A 24,168-nucleotide genomic window follows, 5' to 3' on the forward strand; every position below is an offset into this window, starting at 1 on the left:
ACTAATTAACATATAGTGGAAACAGAAAGTAGTGCAATCAGTCCTGGACTAGAAGATTAACACACAGTCATTTTTTTACAATATTAGAAGATCAGCAGCCTGGGCGGCCACGGTGGTGCAGTGGTTAGCATTGCTGCCTCACAGCAAGAGGTTCTCTGGTTCGATCCTCGGCTGGGGTGCCTTCTGTGCGGAGTCTGCATGTACTCCCTGTGGTCGCGTGGGTTTCCTCCGGGTGCTCCAGTTTCCTCCCACATCCCAAAGACATGCTGCAGGTGGATTGGTCACTCTAAATTGGCCTTAGGTGTGCGTGTGAGTGTGCCTTCTGTGGAAGGTTGGGCGCCGGGCTGGCAACTCGACACCGTAAAACTCCACTGCCATTGAATGTGCGGACAAGGTGATCCGCTGTGGCGACCCCTAACCGGGAAAAGCCGAAAGAAGAAGAAGAAGAAGATCAGCAGCCTACAACCATAGATATCGGAACTTCTAGAGTCTTAACCATTGTATTATATCTTAGTCATAGACTTCAGTCAAGAGAAAAATGTGTGCAGCTGTGGAAAAGGAATGCTTGGAGATAGCATGGTCTTTCCAAAAGTTCCATCACTATTAGTATCATATAAAATTCAGAACTTCACAATGGTAACTGACTAATCCCTTACTGTGGTTATACACAGACAGTGACCAAAAGAGCAAGCTTCTTAGATGAAATTTGTAATTGCACTACTATAACATGACCATCCATCATATGAGTGTTGCCAATAACATGAATACAGGCACACATTCCAGGTAAGGAACTGGGCTGCATGACTTCTAGAATAAATACTCTTACAGCCCCCCTAAAGTTTCACTTTTAAACAAAATTTGCTTGAATCTCTGAAGGAGGAAGAAATGTTAAATGCTGAGATAAGTTGAAAAAATTAGCTGTTCTTTTGAAAAGGAACTGCAGCTGAAGTGAACTTAGTTATATTAAGCAATAAGAAATGTAAGAAATTCTTTCAAAGATAAAAGAAAGTTACACTGTACTTGCATTTTAAGTAAAAATGTAATATTTATAAGAAGTGTGTGAAACTACATAATAAATGCATACTTGCTTCTGTGGGAGTGTACTGCAGTTTGGAAGTGAAACTAGATCTGTTTCTTAACTGTGGACACATCTGCAGTGCTTAAAGCCTAATGCTCCTTGAAGATGCTGCTCTTGATCCAAGGATACTGCCTTATTTGGGAATCCTCCAGAAGCATATAACTACAGAAACAAGAAAATACTGTTAAAAAATAAATGTTGAAGCCACAAGAAATCCTGAATGGACCTCATAAAAAAGAAAGAAGAGAGTTATTGTTAGCTAGCAAGTTGGTAGATTTTTTCCTGCTACAGTATGCTGAGAGAGACAGAACTGCTTAAAAAAGCATTGCAGATAGTATTCAGATCTTGAAACCCTGGTTATAAACAGGACACATTATTTATCTAAAATTAATTAGGGTCTAGACTAGCTGACAGTTCATTTGTTGTAAGCCATCTGTCTCTTCGGAAATTTTAGTTTAAATTTCTTGTGCAAGGGTATTCTTTTTTTGTATAGTTACTATTCAGTTGAAATGCTCTTTTTTATTTATTTCAAGTAAAGACTTTTACGATTGAATTTTAAATGCTTCTGGCTGGTGAGTTATGTATTTATTTATGAGATAAAAGGATTTCTAAAGTGTTCTGGCAGTATCAACTGTTTGGCTTCCACTTATTGAAGAGTGACTGCTCAGAGTTAAATGCTAACATTCAAATATTTAAGGCTGTCTTATTCAATACTAAACAGTAATCTGTGATCTTGGTTTTGCCTGGATAGTCTGTTTGGTGGTAATCCTATTGTAATTTAAGGTAGAGGGTATTGGTACTTGAGAGTTTTCATTTAACCCTTCTGGAAAATAGTTTGTGCATTTGTACGTGTGTGTGTGTGTGTGTGTGTGTGTGTGTGTGTGTGTGTGTGTGTGTGTGTGTGTGTGTGTGTGTGTGTGTGTGCACGTGTACATGCACACATGCTCCCATGCATGCAAATGTGCTTGTGTGCAAAGCAATTTTAAACAAATGTCAACTACTGCTGGTAACACAGCATTGAGGGTCACTGGCCTCAGTGTAAGACTGGCAAAATCCTGCATCCTCAAGGATTATAGCTCTGATCTGCAGTTGTACATAGTAAAGCATACCTGGGTGTGACAGGTGTTGGTTATTAACCTAAGAATCAGTGTGCATTTACTATATATATATACTTAAGGCCATTTATTATTTGCATATCAATTAGTTCACAGTGGTGTGGCTTGAGAGACCATACCACCGCTTGACACACATGATATGGTGGCTGCAGGTGAGATTTATATAACTGCAGTCCCAATCTGTCAAAACCTAGTTATAATAAATGAAGTATTACCAAACTGTCTTGTAAGTGTCCAGATATTTAAAAAAATAATAGGACAGTTTTTAAAAGCAGTTTATGCATCCATATACTCCATTTTCCTCTAGTAAACTGCAAGAGCAATCTTCTTATACCCATTGTGGCATAAAGGCTATTTCATACATAGGTTCTTAGGTTCACAGTTGTGTACTAGGGTAACAACTACTGAGACCTTCTTAAGCCTAACCATGCTTCCCAAATCACTGACAAGTTCTGGTACCCTTGATAAGTGTAAGCAGGGGCCTGGGACATGAAACATTTTAAACCAGAGGCCTGGGAGATAAGTCATGTATACTATGGTAATGAAAACCTGCAGTGGTACAATCTAATATGAATTGCCTGGGAGAATGCTGTTAAAAGAAGGCTGGAAGTCCATAATGTCACCAAAATGTGTCTCTCACAGACAGGGACTTTTGAGTCTAAAAATGAAGAGTTTTTGTGGATCCTGACCATAGGAAGCAGTGGAAATACTGGAAGAATCATTGGAAGTCTTATGGATTTATTCAAAGAGTACCAGGATTCTGAGCATATATTCTGAGGTAGCAAGGCAGCTTGGACAGAAATGAAACTCCAAGTCAACGGGCTATAAAAAGGGTTCCTCTGAGGGAACTTAAGTGACCAGCATACGAGTGAGCTTATTTCCATGTATGATCTATTTACACTGAAAGTAAAGTTTAATTTTACTTTGTGTCGTAAATGAGCTGTACTTAAACTGAAAGAAGGTCTCCAGTGTGTGCTACATTTGCTGCAATGGAGGCATCAGTAGTGGGCAAAATTTAGTTGACGTATACTTAACCGTTTTTCCATTCCTGCATTGCAGTCTGTAAGTGCAAGAACATTTGAGTAAGTCATCTCACTTGAAAAAAAATTGAGGTATTACTGTTCTCTATGTGTATTTCACCTGAACAGAAAATTGTTGCTGTTCTCTTTGCTTATGCTAGCCAAAAAGAGCGAGACTTTTTTTTTTTCTGTCAGTGAACTGTGATTTTTTTTTTCCAACAAGGAAAAAATACATAGAGACTCTGGTGTGCAGACCCCTACAAACACGCTCATGATAGCCACTGTATCGATCATCCCAAAAAAGACCCCACAACTAAAGAAACTGAATAAGGATGATGGCATTGAAGCCTACCTCACTGCATTTGAAATATCTTACACACTGTCTTTTCTGACTGTAAAACAATACGGTAAACCAGGCCTATTATTTCTGTAATCAAACCTGCAAATGCTGGTAACTGTCATTTGCTGTTGTATAACAAAGTCATTTTACAGGCAACATTCTCTCGGAAAGCACCACATGAGTAGAAGTTGAATTTTAGTACTGTCATCTCTTTATTCTCTTGAGACTTCTTCAAAAAATGAAAACAAATGTAATACTAAAACCAAAAATGTATAGCTGCACTAGACACTGCGTGTTCTACTTACCACCAAATCAAAATGTTTGAAACACTGAACTACTCACAACTTGAATATTTACATTTTTTTTAAATACACTTAATATTTTAACACTAGTTAAGCCCAGTAGCAGCACTAACATGAAGCCTAAACTGCCAGTGCAGTCGTTTTCCCCTCTCAAGCAATGTGTTCCATCTCCCCCATGCATTTTTCATCATGCTGTCCAACAAAAAAATAAATACATTTTTCAAAACCAGGACCAATAACCAAAAAAAGTTTATACTGAGCATTTCTTGCTAGTTTTGATTTTATTACATACAGATATTTGTAAATCCTCTTTGGCACATCTTACCTATTTAAAACACCTAATAGTTGTCACAAATGGCCAAGTACAGTACAGTACAGTACATGTCTTAAAGTGCAATCAAAATAAAGCTCTGTACAAACAGTCTTTTGTATACGATTAAGAGTAGCATTAGAACTAACATAGCTGTATCTGCAGTATGTGCAGATATCACAGATATATGTGTCTGCTGGTTTCTACATTTGCAGATATCACGGCAATATTTATCTGCTGGTTTCTGCATGTGCAGATATCACAGAGATATGTGTCTGCTGGTTTTTGCACATGCAGATTCCCAAAACATTATTCCCTAGAACTCCTTATTGTGGGGGCTGCGCCCCCCAACACCCCCTGCTAACTGTATAATCCAACTCTGAGATCGCACTACAGTGAGGAAAGAGCAAATATTCCAATCTTCACTGTACTGCGATCCCCCGAAAAAACTTTCATTTTCCTGCATTTTCGCTCATGTGAGCATTCGTTATTTAAAACTTTCGTTTTTTTTAATATAGACCATTAGCAAACTAGTGTGTAAATCCAAAGAAGTGATGTGATGCAGAACTTGGAGCAGTGCAACTGTTTTTAAAACAGTCTGGATTGGGAAGACTGCAGACATCAACATAGATGCCCAGAAGTCATTGTGGTTTAAACCACAGGAAACTGATGGCTGAAAGGACTGTTACTTCAGCAGCCTGTCAAGTAATCTGAGTATATGATGCAGCTGCTGATTAGTCCAGTTACTCTCGCTTTCTCTTCCCGTGCTTTAACTAGACATAGTTAAGTTGCAAGGGAGAGAAAAAGAGATGGAGGAAATCCATCAATCAGATCAATCAAACTTCAAGGTAAGATAAGCCAAGGAAGACTGTTTATAAATGAACCACCCCCAAAAAAAAATAATAATTAATTAAGTTCTCAGTTGTTTTTTTCTGACAGGGCCAATCAGATACTTTCTGCATTTTTTTGCTGGCAGGTGTCAACCAGGTACTAATGGTCTGTGTGCTTTGGGGGTTGTCTATGACTTTCTTTTTTTTAAATATAATATCCTAGCAGGATTAACCAGATACTAGAGAGGCAATGTGTTTTGTGGACTGTTGGTGCTTCTCTTTTTTATATATAATACACTGGCAGGGTCAAGCAGATAGTACTGATCTGTGTATTTTGGGAGCCATTGATGATTTTGTGTAATATAATATCCTGGCAGGGTGATCTAGATACTAAGGAGGCAATATGTTTTTGGGGACTGTTGATGGATTTTTAATACTATATCCTGGCAGGGTCAACCAGATACTAAGGAGGCAATGTGTTTTGGGGGCTGTTGATTGATTTTTTTAATGCAATATCTTGCCAGGGTCAACCAGATACTAGGAAGGCAATGTGTTTTGTGGCTGTTGATGGATTTGTTTAATATAATATCCTTGCAGGTGAGCCAGACACTAAGGAGGCAGTGTGTTTTGGACACTGCTGATGGATTTTTTAATACAATATCCTGGATGGGTCAACCAGATACTAGGGAGGCAATGTGTGTTTGGGGCTGTTGATAGATTCTTTTTAATATAATATCCTGACTGGGTGAACCAGATACTAAGAGGGCAGTGTGCTTTGGGGGCTGCTTGACTGTAGATGTGTTTTTTTCTAATAAAATATCCTGGCAGGGGTCAAATAGATACTAGGTATGCAGTGTGTTTTGGGGGCTGCTTGTGGATGAAATGTTTTTTTTAACCTAATATCTTTTTTCAGGGTCACTCAAAATAGATTAGGATAGTGTGTGGATGTTCTGTTGTTGAAACGCTGGTCTTGCATAAGGAAAGTGTGTATGGATGATCTGAAGCAAAATCACCTGCAAGCTCTTGACTATGTGATGCAAAAGATATACAGCAATGTAACCATTGTCTTCTCTCTTCATTATTTTAAACCTTGTAGGCTCGAAGCAGATACTGTGGGTGTTCAATTTGGCTGGAGGGCTATGCCTAGTATGTGTGAAAGAAATAAAATGTCAAGCATGATCAGTGTTGTTCCCACTGTAACATAGCTCCACCCCATGAAGTTAACTCCACCCCTTCTAGTTGGCCCCATCTCATTAAGGTGTCTCCTGCAGCCTCCCTTTGATTTGAAGTTACCTGCTGGCTGCTGCCACTGGTTTCCAGGGTGAAAGTTTGTCTGTTTTCCATAAACCTTATGTAATAATTTTACTTAAAATAATTTAGTCACTAATTCTGTGGAGTCTATTACCTGAAGACCTGCAGTCATAGCTCTCAAATGTCCCTCATTGTGAATCAAATTTTAGCTTTGTCCAGTTTAATCCTTCCTAAACTGGTGACTTTTGGAGAAAATATGGTGAATTACACTTAATAAATAATAACAATAATTACAGTTATATGTTTATTTTACTTCAGAGAAGGTTTATAAATTCACATACTTGTATTCTTTCAATGTCTCAAGTTAATAATAATAATACCAATATTTTAAAAGTGTTCCTGATTATTTCTGGATTTGTCCCTGATTCTTGTGATTTGTGTCTGATTGGTTGAGAGCTATGGTTCCACTCTAGTGCCTGATTACATGTTATGCCTAAAGAAATGTACTCATGTTAGCATGTCCTGATTTTTGATTTTTAGAGCTTGAGAGGTAAGTTTCATTTTGATCTGGTGTGTGCCCTTTTGTATGTAATGGAGTACACAGTGAAATGCTGTAAAAAGTAAAATTATTTTGTGAAAAATTGATAACATTCAGCCCTAATGACTCTTAGTTTGATGGGGCAAAGCAGGCATTCACAGTAGTAAACAGAAACTATAGAAAAAAAATAACAACAGTGGTACTGAAACTGAATGAGAAGTATCACTTGCAACTTTAAAATTCTTGAAAGGAGCATAAAATTGGCACCATAGAGTAAATTATTATTATTGCTTAAACCAGTGTAATAATTACAATTTTAAAATGAATACTAAGTGCACAAAATATTCGTATACATAGGGCATGTTCTTTTTAATAATTTTAAATTTGCAAGTAATGCTTCCAAATATTTTATGTAGTAAATAATTTTAAAATCACAGTTACTACACTGGTTAAAGTAGTAGTAGTAATTTACTGAATGCTGCCAATTTTATACTTTGATTTAATTATTTTATATTTAATAATGCATTAGCGAAACACCAGATGTCCACTAGTGATCAACACACACATTTACATTCCTTGTACTACAACATATCCACACCAACACTAGAGGGGGGGATATTGAAAATTATACGTTGGAAATGGAATCAAGGTGGATCATGAGATGTAGAGCCGAGTTCCATCCCGGTCTAAATGACAAAGTTAGTATCCAACCAATGTTGAAAAAGAGGAAACTTAGCAGGTTTTTACATTGAGCATTGCAGTCTTAACTTGGGGAAGTGTATTTTAGTATTTTAATATTTGTATTTTATATATGTTTTTAATATGTATTTATGTCTATATAGTTCATCACACAGGTATTTATATTATATAGTAGTTTATTATTTATTTAGCAACGTCAGTTTTTAGTATGTATTGATTTTGTCTTTCAGCTAGTATTGTAGGAGTACTAGATAGGGCTTACGTATTTGTGGCCCCTTTAAATATCTATGAAATGCTGATTGAGTAATTGTTTAGATCTGTATGAGATGTATATAAAGACTGTGGTTTTAGAATGCTTGTTACAGTCTGAGGAAGCCGTGTATGGTGAAAGCGCTTACTGAGTTTACTATCTGTAAATAAAGAACGTTCCTGTTATTATCGTATGGTATGGTGTCGTTCATATGAGGTGGATTGTGCCCTGCTGTGGACTTATACTTTGCTGCTTATACCTTGCTGGTGATATCACGGAGTTTTGACATTTAGAACCTTGCACAAGCCTTCACGTTCCGTTTATGATATTGAGTTTTACTTTAATAATTTTAAAGTTGCTAGTGACACTCTCAGTTTAGTTTCAGTACTGAAAGTTGCCGTTATTTTGGGTTCTGTTGGAACAATGCTTGGAGAAAATTTGCAAGTACTACCTTCAGTGGCTGACTAATGCAAGCATGCCGTAACATCAAAATATTGGTGCTCGTAGTGTAAGCAATTTCCTATGTATATAAAATCACAAATGTATTTATTTATTTGACATTTGTTTACTGGGAAAGTCCAACTGGGTACAAGCCCATTTTCAGTGGAGGCCCAGGGAGAAAAACTCCACAGGACAATTTAAACAGAATTACAAATCAACATTGGTTACAAAGACTAACCCCAGGATTCAATAAAGTCTGTGTAGGCTCAGTGTAGAGCCTACATGGAATGTATCCATGTACATGGCCACGATCTTCCCTCAGCAGTGTGCCATGCATATTAATTGTGGTGCACACCTAAGGGAGGTCAGAACAACACATATACTGAATCCGTGTAAAAGCGACAACACACCCACATAACTTTCACCCCATTAACCTGACTGAAAGGGGTATAAGAATTTATTTCACTAATATGGATTTATTTATTTATTTTTTTTTACTTTTATGTGCTTCTTTAGCATGATGCACTGCATTATTTAGCTAAGCTTAGCTCTGCACACCCATACAGAGCATTATAGTTAAAACAGTCAATGTCAGACATTTTTGACAAAATAGTTACAGCTTTAGCATGGAGTAAGAGGGTCAGGAACTGTACCCAGAGCCCTTGGTCAACATCATACTGTTTACATACCCTCTCAAACATATGAATGAAACTATCAAAATTATCCCCCTCTGTAAACTGCGGAAGAAATTTACTGACCTTTTGTGATTCTGGGATCCAGTTACTCCCTTCCCCATTACCCCCATGACTCTGGCAAAGAGTCAGCATCTCCTTTTCATGGTGCCTCTGCCACTCCTTTTCCACAGCTTCCATTTCCAAATGTCTGGCCTCCAACTCAAGTCTCTTTAGCTCCAGATGGATTTTTAAGTCTTCTGCACAAAGGTGGAGCTGTCCATTCCCTGAGTGTTGTACATTTCCACGGCCAGTCTGATCGTCCTCCTGATTGCTGTTTTCTGATGCAGCTGTGACCAAAGCTGCAATCATGTCTGCCTTAGTCAGGTTTCCCTCCACCAGTCCTTTAGCCTGGCACATCTTAGCCAACTGGCTCCTTGTCAGCTTTCCATACTCCTCTGCTGACATGCTTGCCTGCTCTCCCTGACTAACTAAGCCCACAAAAGAAATAAAACAATTGTGACCTGAACTCTAAATATTCACTGCATGGCTGATTTAGAGTGCAAAAACACCATCAGTGATCACTGTACACAAGCTACAGGAATTCACTATCCACACCACTACAAGCCAATTAGTATGTGCCAAACAATTAATATGTGGTGTGGATATTCCACCATTGCCAGACAATTAATATGTGATGCCCATGCACTGGCCCAGCAATCAAGGAGCCTCAATCCTCATCACTAACACCAGTGAGAGGCGTCCAGATTGGGAGGATGACAAGTGCACACACAGTAAAGTACAATTTCCCTTAAGAGCACACAGAGATCACAGTCAGTCTGGGGCTGGTTTCTCCCTTTCTCTCCAGATTCCCAATAAGACTGCCCACTGGCACAGCTATAGGGTCCAGATCTCAGCCTAGTGGTCAAGCTAAAACCTCCAGCACCCTCTCTGTCCAACCAGTGCTTCGTGTCCCTGCCCAAGTAGCACACACACACACACACACACACACACACACACACACACACACACACACACACACACACACACACACACACACACACACACACACTTTGAGATATGAGTTATATACAAACACACAAACACTCCTGGGTAAGGCTGGCACAGGTTCTTCAGCTATGCCCCTTCTGTCCAGACTATATAGTAGTACCACTTACCACCAACCACTAATATCAGCTACTAATAAGGCCCTTATCAAAGGGTGTCCAATTATTACTATGCAATATTATTATCCAAATGGTAGGTGTGACGAACAGCAAGGCTTATTTGGAGTGGCTTGAACAGTATCGCTATATACATGGAATGTACTCTAGAGCTTAAATTATCTCTACATAAAACAGCCACAGTTGAAAGGTTTAAAAATATTTAATAATAATAAGTAATAAGAACACATAATACGTCTTACTACACAGTACTAATCAAGAGTTCAGAGATCACAGAGAAATGCTTAAAATAATACAGTACAAAAGTTCTGACATCAGTACAGAAAACAGCTAGACTAGACTTCCTATTTCCTATCTATATCTAAGAGCAAACACAGTTCTAAAATAAACTTACATATAGAGCAAGGCAGTGCTGGTGATGTTGTCAGTTCTGAAAACAAATGCAAAATGCTCTGATTCTTTATCTCTCTGTCCTTAAATTGATAACACAGTACCACTGACTCATTTCAGATTACATCATTATTCTCTGTTTACCAGGCTAACAGATACCAAGAGTTTCACAGCCCTTTTGATCCTGCAGCTGGTCAGGACGCCAGAGCAATAAAAGACATTATACATGTAAATTCTAGCCATTAACTCTGGTCTCAAAACAATAGGATGAATTCCTTCATTCAGACATCTCGGCTCTGAGTTTTGAGATCAAACAATTATACAATGTTTGACTTATCAGTTTTCCTCCAGCAGAGTGCCAGGTGGTTACATTTTTAAAGTTCAACATTTACCATAATTTTCTCACATTTAAGGGAACAAGCATGTGGCTTACATTAGTATTTACAAATGACAGAATTATCTACAAAATTCTATCTAGCTAGACTGGCAGACTTCACAGCCCTCTTCTGTTGATAGAGGTCATCATAACAGTGACAACACTGCTCACCAGTGCGGAGGATACCAGTTGCACTGGTCAGGTTCCTGTTGAAACTATCCCAGTGCCTCAGACTTGTATTCAGATCAATGATAGTTGCCCTGCAGCAGTCGGGTTCTATAGTGCTCTAACAGGAGTCCAATGAAAACCCTAGACTCCTGAACACCCCAACATTATGCCCTAAAGTGCACACCTTTCCCCATGACAGCCATATCCACAGTCAAGATCAGGCTCCAAGGAATACTGTGCAATTCCCACCTACTGCCCTTTAAATAGGATGCATTAGTGCCATTGAACATCATATTGTAACTTTCAAAAACCTGCCACATCTCTTAGCATTGTGCAAACTCACACAACCCATGTTTAAGTGAAGCTTAGCAATGCACAAACATGAAAAGACCATTAACCATGTTTAAGCAATGCTTAGTATTGCACAACTTTTCTAAATTTAAAAATAATTGAATTTAAAGGGAACTGATGTTTCAGTGACCTGACACAGTTTTACAGCAGTATACAGTATGTAAAAGGTATTACTGCCCAGGACTCAAACCTAGGACCTACTGCCTATAGGTCATGACTCAAGCTATCTATCCACTGGAATAGTGGAAGAAACTCATGTATCTTCAGATATACTGCGAAGGTACCACTATAAGCATAATGCAGCTTCACTGCATGAGTTTGCACAGTGCTAAGCACTGCACAACTACAACAATTAAATGCATCTGGTTTCTATTTTTAGATGTCTAGCAGATATCTAATGCATGAGTGTACAATGCTAAGCATAGCTAAATAATGCAGTGCTTCATGCAAACAAGCACATATAAAAAAAAAAATAGAAATTGAATGCATCCGTTTTTTATTTTTACATGTCTGGTACAGTCTAATTTTCTGTTAGAATTTTTTAAGCTAATATCTGAAACTTATAGGAAAATATTTCGTGAGCATAGACTTAAGGCAGCTGAAAGTGTGTGTGAATATGTTGCTGACCTGAGCACTTATTTTCATAGGTGGGTGAGTGGATGTCAGGTCACCACTTTTGAACGGCTGGCAGACCTTTTGGTGAGGGAACAAGCCCTTAGCATTTTGCCTGAGGACATGAGGATCTGGTTAGCTGACAGACAATGTACTACTTCAGACGAGTTAGGGAAGAAGGGAGACCTATACCTAGCAAGCAGGGCATCCCTGCACAGGAAAGGGACCCCAAGTACTGCTCATGGATCTAAAGGAACCCATGGTGGGCAGCCCAGACTGCTCCAACAGAATCTGCCAGTAGCAGGGGAAGCCACTAGTCCAGGTACATGTCTAGGACCTAGGGTTAAATGTTTTGAATGCAACCAGTGGGGCCATGTGGCATACAGATGTCCACGGAGGCAAGGTGGGGAACAAAAGGTGAGGGAGCCAGTAAGTGGGAAAGAAAAAATGCCAGTAGTAGGCTGTCTTGAGACAACAGGGGTACCGAACTGCCATCCTGCAGATGTCCTAATAGGGAAGGATTTTGATGAGGCAGTACCATGTGCTTATGCAGTTACATGCAGTCAGGCTAGGAGACAAGCATGTGGGTCTGGTAGCCTGGGGGAGACCCAGACAGACCGCATACTTGCAGCCAGAACTGGTGAGGTGGTTACTTCAGAGAGGGAGCTACTCTGTAGCAGTGAGACTGAAGGTGAGCCACAGCTGCTTGTGGTTACTGACGTTCCCTTGGACAGAGGGACTTCAAGGATAGGGATGAGTAGTAGTACCTAAGCTGACAGTGAGGCACCGCTGTCAGAGGATACCAGACTTCCTGTAAAAGGGGAGCTGGGGATGGTTGCAAAGAGAAAGTTGAGACAGGCACAGCTCTCAGACCCTACATTGCAAGGTCTGAGAGAGGTAGCTAGTGAGGGACCTGATTCTCAAGGGAAGGGAGAATCTGTATACTGGGACAAAGGGTTACTGTATAGAGAGTGGACCCCTGAGGGAGGGCTAGAAGGTGAGAGAATACAGCAGTTGGTAGTTCCTAGAGCCTACCATCTGGTACTTCTAGCCATAGCCCATGCTATTCCCTTTGCTGGTCATATGGGCATAAAACATACAAAGAGGCATATTATGCAGAATCTCTATTGGCCTGGGATTTCCAGAGATGCAACAGGGTACTGCAGGAGCTGTGACCAGTGCCAAAATATAGGCAAGGCAGGAGACAAGGTGAGAGCTCCTTTGATGCCTTTGCCTGTGATTGAGGAGCCATTTCAGAGGGTAGCTATGGATATTGTGGGGTCTCTGAGTACCCCAAGTTCCACAGAGAAAAAGTATATCCTAGTGGTAGTAGATTATGCTACAAGATACACTGAGGCAGTGGTTTTGTCCTGTATTGAGGCAGAAAAGGTGGCAAATGCTTTGTTAGAAATTTTTAGCAGGGTAGGTTTCCCAAAAGAAATACTGACTGACAGAGGTGCCAATTTCATGTCAGACTTGCTGGCTTGTCTGTGCAAGTACTGTGGGGTGAAGCACCTGAAGACCACCCCCTACCATCCCCAGACTAATGGTCTTGTTGAGAGGTTAAACTCTTCACTCAAGTCCATGCTATGGACATTTGCAGGCCAGTTTAAGAGGGATTGGGACAAATATTTGCCCCATCTGTTGTTTACTTACAGAGAAGTCCCCCAGGAATCCACAGGTTTTTCACCCTTTGAGTTGTTGTATGGGCATAGGGTGAGGGGACCTCTAGATTTAATTTGTGATTAGTGGGAAGGTGAGTGTGAACCTCACAAAGAGTCTGCTGTAGCATATGTCCTACACCTCAGGACAAGGCTCAGAAAACTCATGGGTTTGGCCCAGGAGAACCTGGCAGAAGCTCAACAACAGAAAGAGGTATGGTATGACAGGAATGCTCGAGCTAGAGAGTATGCTCTAGGACAGCAGGTAATGGTTCTCATTCCTGTCAGACACAACAAGCTGCACGCAGCTTGGGAGGGACCCTACAAGGTGGTAAGAAAGGTAAGTGATGTTAACTACATGGTTTAACTGCTAGGCAGGGGCACAAGTTGTACCATGTTAACATGATGAAACCTTACCATGATAGGGAGCCAGTGTGCTGAGTATTTGCAGTGGCTTGTAGGAGGAGTCTGGGGGAGATCTGGTGACTGATCTGCTCAGTGAGGCTCAGACTGACACCTCAGTGGAAGGGGTAGCAATGTTCCAGCAGCTATCTCCTACCCAGGTTCAAGAAATCCAAGCAGTGTTACAGGAGTTTGGGGACATGTTCACTGGAAAAGCAGGGTGCACCCACCTGGTGCAGCACCAGGTGGATACAGGACCCCAAAGGCCTATTAGGCAGGCTCCTTATAGGGTACCTGAGAGAGTCAAACAAACTTTGAGGGAGGAGATACAGGAAATGTTGAAACTAGGGGTAATTCAAGAGTCCAACAGTGCCTGGCCCACCCCAGTGGTGCTGGTGCCAAAGAAAGATGGCAGCACCAGGTTCTCTGTGGACTACAGGAAATTAAATAGTCACACAGAGTCAGATGCTTACCCCATGCCTAGGACAGATGAGGCCCTAGAGCAGCTGGATGGGGCTAAGTATCTTACAACCATTGATCTTACGAAGGGTTACTGGCAGGTGCCCTTGACTTCCAATGCTACAGAGAAGTCAGCCTTTGTGACTCCTTTTGGCTTGTATGAGTTCACAAAGATACCCTTTGCGGAGGAAAATGCCCCAACAACTTTCCAGAGGCTGGTAGATCATATTCTAACAGGAGCAGGAGGGTTTGACCTTGCTTACCTAGATGATATTGCCATCTACAGCCATTCCTGGCAAGAACACCTTCAACATGTTAGGGAGGTGCTGGGCAGACTACAGAGGGCAGGGTTGACCATTAAGTCAAGCAAATGTCAGGTGGGTATGGCAGAGGTCTCCTACCTGGGACACAGAGTGGGGAGTGGTAACATCAGGCCAGAACCTGCCAAAGTGGAAAACATTTAGGGATGGCCTGCACCTGTTACCAAAAAGCAGGTGAGGGCATTCTTAGGGACAGCAGGTACTACAGAAAGATCATCCCCAGTTACAGTACCATAGCTGCTCCCCTCACAGACCTGACAAGGAAAAACAGGCCATATAAGGTAGTGTGGACCCCAGTATGTGAGCAAGCATTCTAGAAGCTTAAAGAAGCTTTGGGAGGACCCTCTGTGTTAACCAGTCCAGATTACAGTAAAGAATTTGTTGTGCAGGTGAATGCTTTGATCCATGGGGTGGGGGCTGTTCTTAGCCAGATTTCTTCAGAGGAAGAAGAGCACCCAGAGGTTTATCTAAGTCATAGGCTCCAACCCAGGGAGGAATGCTGTGCAGCTGTAGAAAAGGAATGTCTAGCCATAGTGTGGGGCACTGCAGAAACTTCAGCCTTATCTGTATGGAAAAAAATTCACTGTAGTTACAGACCACAATCCCCTAACATGGTTACACAGAGCCAGCCAGCAAAATTCCAAATTGCTAAGATGGAGCATAGGGTTGCAAACCTATATGTCAGTGTAGCACTGCAGCGGGATTAGCAATGCCAACGCAGATGGGCTCACAAAACAGGGAATGGGGTAAGGTATATTCAGATAGACCTAACCCTCTCAAGCAACATTTCTCAAGGATCACTTGAAAAACTAGCTTGAGTTCTCTGGGAGGGAGTGGATATGTGAAGGCTGCCAGCCTAGCTAGACAGAATTTTGTAGATAATTCTGTCATTTGTAAATACTAATGTAAGCCACATGCTTGTTCCCTTAAATGTGAGAAAATTATGGTAAATGTTGAACTTCAAAAATGTAACCACCTGGCACTCTGCTGGAGGAAAACTGATAAGTCAAGCATTGTATAATTATTTGATCTCAAAACTCTGAGCCGAGATGACTGAATGAAGGAATTCTTCCTATTGTTTTGAGACCAGAGTTAATGGCTAGAATTTACATGTATAATGTATTTTATTGCTCTGGCTTTCTGGCCAGCTACAAGATCAAAGAGGCTGTGAAACTCTGAGTTTCTGTTATCCTGGGAAACAGAGAATAATGATGTAATCTGAAATGAGTCAGTGGTACTGTGTTATCAATTTAAGGACAGAGAGAGAAAGAATCAGAGCATTTTGCATTTGTTTTCAATACTGACAACATCACCAGCACTGCCTTGCTCTATATGTAAGTTCATTTTAGAACTGTGTTTGCTCTTAGATATAGCTAGGACATAGGAAGTCTAGTCTAGCTGTTTTCGGTATTGATGTCACACCTTTTTACTGTATTATTTTAGGCATTTCTCTGTGATCTCTGAACTCTTGACTAGCACCTTGTAGTAAGACATATTGTTGTGTGTTCTTATTACTTATTATTAATTATACAATGTCTCCCTATTAATATTCAAAAATGTGCACACTGATTGGCCAGCCCAACCAGCGTGCCAGTTGTAAATCCCACAATATACCAACGGAAAAAGGTCCGGTCGCCCGGACTTTTTCCATTGGTATAAACTGCCCCAAAAGCTTTTTTTTACAATTAAAAAAAGAGAGAAAATGGAGCAACAAAGACTTTCTTTTTTCCATTGCTTCTGTTTCAAAGCATTGATGTACTGGGTATGCATGGGAACGCAAGTCTCATATGCATGCTAAGTACATCAAAACGCAGAAGCAGTATACCACAACTGGTGGAAGAACAGCAATCTGCCATTATACAAAAACATTATTGAAGAAAAGTATGTTTTTTTTAAATAATGTCATTATATAATAGCAATAACCGACTCTGTGATTGTGGTATATTGAAGATTTACCCACGGTTGTCTTTGTTTAATCACTCAGCCTTCGTCCTCGTGATTAAACCACACCAACCATGGGTAAATCTTCAGTATACCATACCACATCGTCGGTTATTGCTTAAATATTTTTAAACCTTTCAATTGTGGCTGTTTTATGTAGAGATAATTTAAGCTCTAGAGTACAATCCATGTATATAGTGATACTGTCCAAGCCACTCCAAATAAGCCTTGCTGTTCATCACACCTACCATTTGGATAATAATATTGCACAGTAATAATTCAACATCCTTTGATAAGGACCTTATTAGTAGCTGATATTAGTGGTTGGTGGCAAGTGGTACTACCGTATATTCTGGGCACAAGGGGCATAGCTGGAGAATTTGTGCCAGCCTTCCCCAGGAGTGTCTGTGTGTTTGTATATAACTGATATCTCAAAGTGTGAGTGTGTGTGTGTGTGTGTGTGTGTGTGTGTGTGTGTGTGTGTGTGTGTGTGTGTGTGTGTGTGTGTGTGTGTGTGTGTCTGCTACTTGGGCAGGGACACGAAGCACTGGTTGGACAGAGAGGGTGCTGGAGGTTTTAGCTTGACCACTAGGCTGAGATCTGCTGGACCCTATAGCTGTGCCAGTGGGGAGTCTTATTGGGGATCTGGGGAGAAAGGGAGAAACCAGCCCCAGACTGACTGTGATCTCTGTGTGCTCTTAAGGGAAATTGTACTTTACTGTGTGTGTATTTGTTATCCTTCCCAATGTGGATGCTCCTCACTGGTGTTAGTGGTGAGGATTAATGCTCCTTGATTGCTGGGCCAATGCACGGGCATCACAAGAGGTACTTTGGATCAGTGGATATCCCACAGATATGTAAGTATGTTTTCTAATAATTTACAAATATACAAGCTAAATATGTGCAAAACTGGTATGCATAATGGTTTCTCCCTTACCACAGCTGCAGAAGAGAGGGCTTACAAATTGTAGTCCCATGCAAGGGGTTTGGCCAGGATGAGGCAAGTATATGGTATGTAAGAAAATCAATAAAGTAATAAATGAATGCATAACTTAAAAATACAATAAAATAAATCTAGATATTGCACTCTTAACAGTCATGTATGAAGTACATAGGACATCACAGACTTTCATTAATGTGTCAGTGCATATCTGAATTGGTAAAGCACGTTAAAGCAAGTAAGCATGCAGTACTGTGTGTGGAATACCCATATCAGGAGTCAATGTGATGGTCTGTTCATTGGCTGAAATATGCTGTAGTTTGCAGTCAATAACTGTGTAGGGTAAACATGTTAAGTTAACAAAGGTCCTAAACAGTTATCCATGTGTGTAAAAGCAAGATTTGAAACAACATGACTCAATAAAGTGTAAAAGGAGACAGTGCTCTGATAGTTTATTCTTTCAAATAAAATGTTCAGTATTGCTGTAGTCACTGCTTGTGGGTTCTAATTCCACACCTGCCAACTGAGAAACTGTGTAGTTTTCAATATTGTTTTAGCATTTCATCAACAAAACATAACCATGCTTGCATATGAAGTGCACACCCATAGACCTGTGCCATGACTGTCCAGCTGTCAAGTGTAATCAGTGTACACATACCTCTCAACTGTCATGAATTTTGCAGAATGTACTGAATATTGCCCCGTATGTCTGGTCTGTTTGGTATATGATCTTGTTTTACTGGCCAGCCGCTGCCACATTGCTGAGGATCAATGTCAGAAAAAAATGTCAGTCCTCTTAATTGCAGATATTAGTCATCTCTTGAAATGCAATTTAATGGCAAAACTGTTATCAGAACATCTTGCTACTATTGTAAGAGCACACTATGTAACAATACTCCCTGTTGTGAATTTGTACCACCATTATGTATGGCTTGGCCCATAATATCCCATGCTAAGAGATTGAGAGGTATATACACGCAACATCATATATACAATATAAGTAACAATGAATGGTTGTTGGTTCTGGTTCAGGGCTCCCAAGAGCACCCCAGCACTACCAGGTTATACCTCATACCATGCTTTTCGGCCCCAAAACTTGGACCGAACCACAAAAGGAGGGGGAGTATCGATATTCATCAAAGATACCCACACCTCCAGGTTGGTGACAAAGCACGAAGCATCAGAGACTATCCATGTGCAACTAACAGTGGGTAAAACTGCCTTCCAGTTTATAGCCTGCTACAGACCACCCTCCCAAACCCAGGAACCCCACTTGGCCTTCCTGAGAACACTGGAAAATATGAAGGTCTCTCCAAACACCATTATATTGGGCGACTTCAACTACCCAAATATAGACTGGGAGCATTACTCTAGCTCCAACACCCTAGCCCAAAGGTTCCTAGAATTTATAAACTCAAATGCTATGGAACAACTTGTTACCACTCCCACAAGAGGGAAAAACATACTGGACCTGATCATCACCAACATGGGGACTCTATGCTCCAGACCAGAAGTGTATCCCTCACTGGTAAGATCAGACCATAAACTAATCTCACTGGATATTCACATCCCGACCCCACCCCCTGCCCAGAAAACCACAGTGAAAAACTTCTCTAAAGCAAATTTCACACTCCTCAACACCGAGGTGGAATCCTTCAAAGCCCCCGGACCTGTGGAAAATACGGCCCAGACCGCAGAATCCTTTATAAACGCATTCTATGAACACCTTCAGGAATGCATGGATCATGCGATCCCAAATAAAACCAAGACCCAATCCTCCAAAGGCAGACGTCCTGTCTGGTGGACCCCAGCCATAAACAAACTATACAGTAGAAGGAGGAAGCTACTAAATGATAGAGCAAAATCCCAAAAAGGGAAGGCATCACTGATCAGTATTAGCAAAAACTACGGGCACTCATAAAATTGTCTAAGGCCAGCTTCGAGAGAAAATTGCACAGGACACTAAGGATAATCACAAGGCTTTCTTTAGTTATGTTAGGAACCTGGGTGGTAATTCCCAGATATGCTCAGAATTAGTCCAAAATGACAAAAAATACACTGAACCCACAGACATTGCCAACATCCTAGCTGACAGGTTCAGCGCAAACTTCTCCCCCCCTCCCCACCAAAAGGGCAAATATCTATCCCAGCAGTGTGCTGACCCCCTGACATCTCAGATGCTCAGGTAAGAGCCGCCTCTCCAAAGCAAAAACACAGCATCAATGGGACCAGACGGTGTCCCGGCTGCGTCCTACATGAACTCCAAGAAGAGCTAAACCCAAACATAAAACTACTGTTCAATCTCAGCCTTACTATAGGATATGTGCCCAAAGAGTGGCGTACAGCAACAGTGGTCCCTCTCCATAAAGGTGGTGCCTCAACGGATCCTGGAAACTATCGCCCCATAAGCCTGACTAGCTTGGTCTGCAAAGCTATGGAAAGGATCATCATGGACCTCATAAATAAAGATATTGGGGACCTACAGACACTGGATCCTACCCAGTTCGGCTTTGTTAAGGGCAGATCCTGCCTCTTAAACCTGGTTGATTTCTTTGAAACAGTCACCAAGGCCATTGACGAGGGGAAGGTGGTCCACACAGCCTACCTGGACCTCGCAAAAGCCTTCGATACAATACCCCACTCAGGCATTATAGATAAGCTCACCAGCTTAAATATAAACCCCTATGTCACTAGATGGATTGCAAACTGGCTCAAGGACAGAACCAACATGGTTAGAATTGCTGGAGCCATGTCAGACTCCAAACCAGTTACAAGTGGTGTCCCACAAGGCTCAGTCCTGTGACCTCTCTTGTTCGGTATATATTTCTCGGAGGTACAGGCCAACATGGAAGGACTGTGGCTGACCAAGTTCGCAGATGACTGCAAGCTGGGCCATAATCGACTCTCCAGCCGACACAAGCATCCTCCAAAAGGGCCTCATAGAAACAGACAACTGGTGCCAGAGCCATGGCCTCAAGCTAAATGCCAAAAAGTGTATAATCATCCCTTTGGCAAAAACAAAGTGCCCACAAATTACCACATAGGTGGTAATCCATTAAGTACAGAAGAAGTAATTAGGGACCTGGGGACCCAAGTTGATAGCAATCTCTCATTTGACAACCGCGTGGCCAAAGTGGTTAGAAAAACATTTTATATAGCCCACCTAATCATGAAGGGATTCACATCTAGATCAGGGGAGGTCATCGTGCCTCTTTACTCATCCCTCATCAGGCCCATAATTGAGTACAATGCCCCTTTTGGGATGTACCTTACCAGACACCTGCAGCAACTGGAAAGACCCCAAAAGTACCTCACCAAGAGGATCAAAGGGCTCAAACAGATGCCATATGCTGCCCAGTTAAAGAAACTCCAGCTCTACTCAGTGGCATACCTCCTGTTCAGAGGCAATCTGTGCCTGACGTATAAAGCCATGTCCAACCCAGAATTAATGGACATGCTGCACCTCAGAAAATCCAAATCCCATCGAGCTACGCGCTCGAGAGACTTGAACCTCAGCACTGAAATAAATAGGACATGCTGGAGGGACAGATTCATAACCCAGAGGCTCCCTTCACTCTGGAATAAAATCCCAGTCCAGGTTAGGCAGAGTCCCTCATTGACTCTCTTCAAGAGGAATCTTGATGAGTGGATGGGAGATCATAGGTTTACCCCGGGTATCACTTCTGTGTCACTGTTAGACAGAGGCACAGTGTACTAACCTCAAAAAAGGGCATAGCAAAATAAATTTAAAATGGGTGGCGAAAGCCAAACACATTCTGGCTAGGCTTATAAATGCCCTAGGGCAGATAGCCTAGTATGAACCTATGAACCTATGATTGCTGGATGCAATATGATCTAAACTATAGCGTGTGTGTAAGGAATAGGGCAGTATTTCAAATAATAAACATCATAGCAGTCAGTGGTCTCACAAGTAAAATCTAACATATCTAAAAGTATGTAGTTGTAGTATGTTTAGTTATGTTCATTTATAGCAGGTGTGTAGTTTGAAGGAAAAGCATCCAAACAAGCCTCCCTATAGCTGTAGTGTAGTGTGATGTTATTCCCCAGAAATTTACATTGGTTGTAATGTGGTCACATCTGTTCCTTCCACAACTGTAGTGTGATGTGAAGTGTACACTCACTCAACACCAGAAAGTAAGTCAGAACAAAAAGTCTTTCCCACACCATAATATCAAGCGCCTACCCAGTCACAAGAGCTGCAGTTTAAAACAATCCTTACCATATTTGTAATGTCGTACTAATCATCCATTCACTGATACTGACTGGAGGGTAAGTAGTAGTGTCATGACCGCAGCAATTGTTTGCCATTGTCTCACATACAGTAGCTGCAGGAGAATACGTTTCTATGGATCTCATATTTTGCATAGCTCCCAGTCATTCTCATCAGTACAGGATTTCTGCAGTAGTCCTCTAAGTAGTTATAAAGTGATGGTGAACACCTGCTTATTTGTACCCTCTGAAGCTTAGACACAGCATTCCAGAAGAGCTGTAGTTTAATGTCCATTGCCCACTCACACCAAAAGTAGGTGCTCATCAATCCTGGAGCAAAGGGGAGGTACAAACAGTGGTGTGAATCTGAGATGGTGGTGACACTGAGCATGTGATTTTATTGACCCTGTTACCATCAGCCACCCAGCCATTTGCTGTTTATATTTAAACATTCTCACAATGCCTTGTGCATTGCAAGCTGCTGAAATGGGTTAACCTGATGACATATGTAAATTGTATAAGTGCTATATTGTGTTTATGTTCTGTAGCTTGCAAATTGTGCTCTGCTCGTCACTGTAAAATGTGTATGTTTTGTGCAACATAAAATCCACTGTACATCACCATGGTAGTTATTTCTGGGTACTAGCCCTTTTAATTAGAATAAGTTACCCGACTCCGAATTTGATAAGCAATAGGTTCCCTCTATAACTGCACTGTCACTCATTGTTTGAATGAATGAGAAATCAAAATCAGAGATGAGCTAATTTCTTAGTGTTAAGGTGTTACTGCAGACTTCTTCTTAAAAAAATATTTTTGAGAATTTCTTCCAGTTGAAATTTCACTGGCAGCAACAGCAGATGAGTAAAACTTGAGTTCCCTTAGTATATTCCAAAAAATAAGTTATAAAAATCAAATTGCCTTGTTGTAAACACTACCACGGCAGGGTTGGCCACCTGATGGTATAAACTTTGGCTCTAGATGATTGTCACTGTTGAAGTGACATGCCGACCCTGTAGATCAGAGTGTAAAGTGTGTCTGCTTGCATCTTTAAAAAGCATGTGAGGCTGTATGTGCCCGTATATAACCCACACACGTGCACAACCTTAGTGCCATTTTGTAGGAACATCTAGGGAGTAAGCATGCATGATCTGTCATTGATTGTATATAAGTTACTTAAATTGGAGTCAATAGTTAACAGTAGAAATGTGTTTGTATGTAATAAAGCTGCTTGAACAGAACCCACAAAGACTCGATAATTCGTGTCCTAACTCCAAAGTGACATGGCGTCAGAACCAGGATGGAAGAAAGAAGAATATTTTGAGCCATGAGATGTAAAGATGACAGTGAAGGTAAAATCAAGAAAAAAGTGCACAAACATAGCCAGAAAGAAACAAAGGTAATGAGAAATAGCACAAACTGTTTACTCGATGCGAAAGACAATAAAGGGGCATTACAAGGGCACAAACTGCAATATCAGGCAAGTGGAAAGTATGAAAAGTTTGTTAACTAAAGAAAATGTTTAAGATAAAAGTATTTGACAGAATGATTAACTGTAAAGCAAAAAAAACAGCATGTTTAAAGCAAAATGAGTGTGTTTAAAGCAAAGTTTGGCATGTTTAGAGTAAAACGAGCACAAGAAAAGTGTTTTGGGCATAAAAAATGGCTTAAACGAGCAAAGTACAATTACAATAAGAAAAATAAAGGGCACATTAAGGAAACTAGAGCAAGGAGACTGCATGTGTTTTGGCAAAGTGCTGTATTTGGGCATAACTATGACTTTGTATTATATCAAAGGCATAACTAAAGTTATTCGAGGTATCTCAGAGTGTGTAAAATTGCTTACAGTGTGCTTATTACTGTGCATGCATTTCAAAGAGTTTGTTGTGTGCAAAGTGCAACAATTTCATGTAATCGAGTCAAAGTATAGCTATTTCGAAAAAGTTTCTTGTGCTGGGTGTGTCTATTTGCAAAGTACCGCCATTACAGAGTGCTTCTTGTACTGTAAAGAGTTGCCTAGTAAGGTACCGCCATTTCGGGGACATTTGAGTGTGCTGTATGCAGTTATTCTCAAAGTGCAACTACTTCAAAAAGGTTATTGAGTTTAAGGCAACAGATAATCGATTTATTTGCATTGTGTAGTTACTTGGCATGTTTCTTACACTGATAAGAGGTGTTTTCTTACAAAAGACTACATTAAGAGTATTACAGTACTCATGAGTTATTCAGTCACATCATAAAGTTCTCGAAAGTTTCTTAAAGTGATGATGCATTAATAAGTGATGGTAAATGA

General features: G+C 40.7%; 1 protein-coding gene across 1 annotated transcript in view; it reads left to right on the forward strand.

The window, feature by feature from the left end:
- Positions 1-3,483: 3,483 nt before the first annotated feature.
- Positions 3,484-24,168, forward strand: part of SMC3 (structural maintenance of chromosomes 3) — a 2,445,376-nt gene continuing 2,424,691 nt past the window's right edge. The window contains exon 1 of the mRNA XM_044056330.1: positions 3,484-3,619. Within this exon, the coding sequence (XP_043912265.1) occupies positions 3,484-3,619 (136 nt within the window). The remainder of the gene's footprint in view (positions 3,620-24,168) is intronic.

The sequence above is a fragment of the Protopterus annectens genome, chromosome 14.part0 (assembly GCF_019279795.1).
Source record: "Protopterus annectens isolate FY-2018-M chromosome 14.part0, PAN1.0, whole genome shotgun sequence".
Classification (NCBI taxonomy): domain Eukaryota; kingdom Metazoa; phylum Chordata; order Ceratodontiformes; family Protopteridae; genus Protopterus; species Protopterus annectens.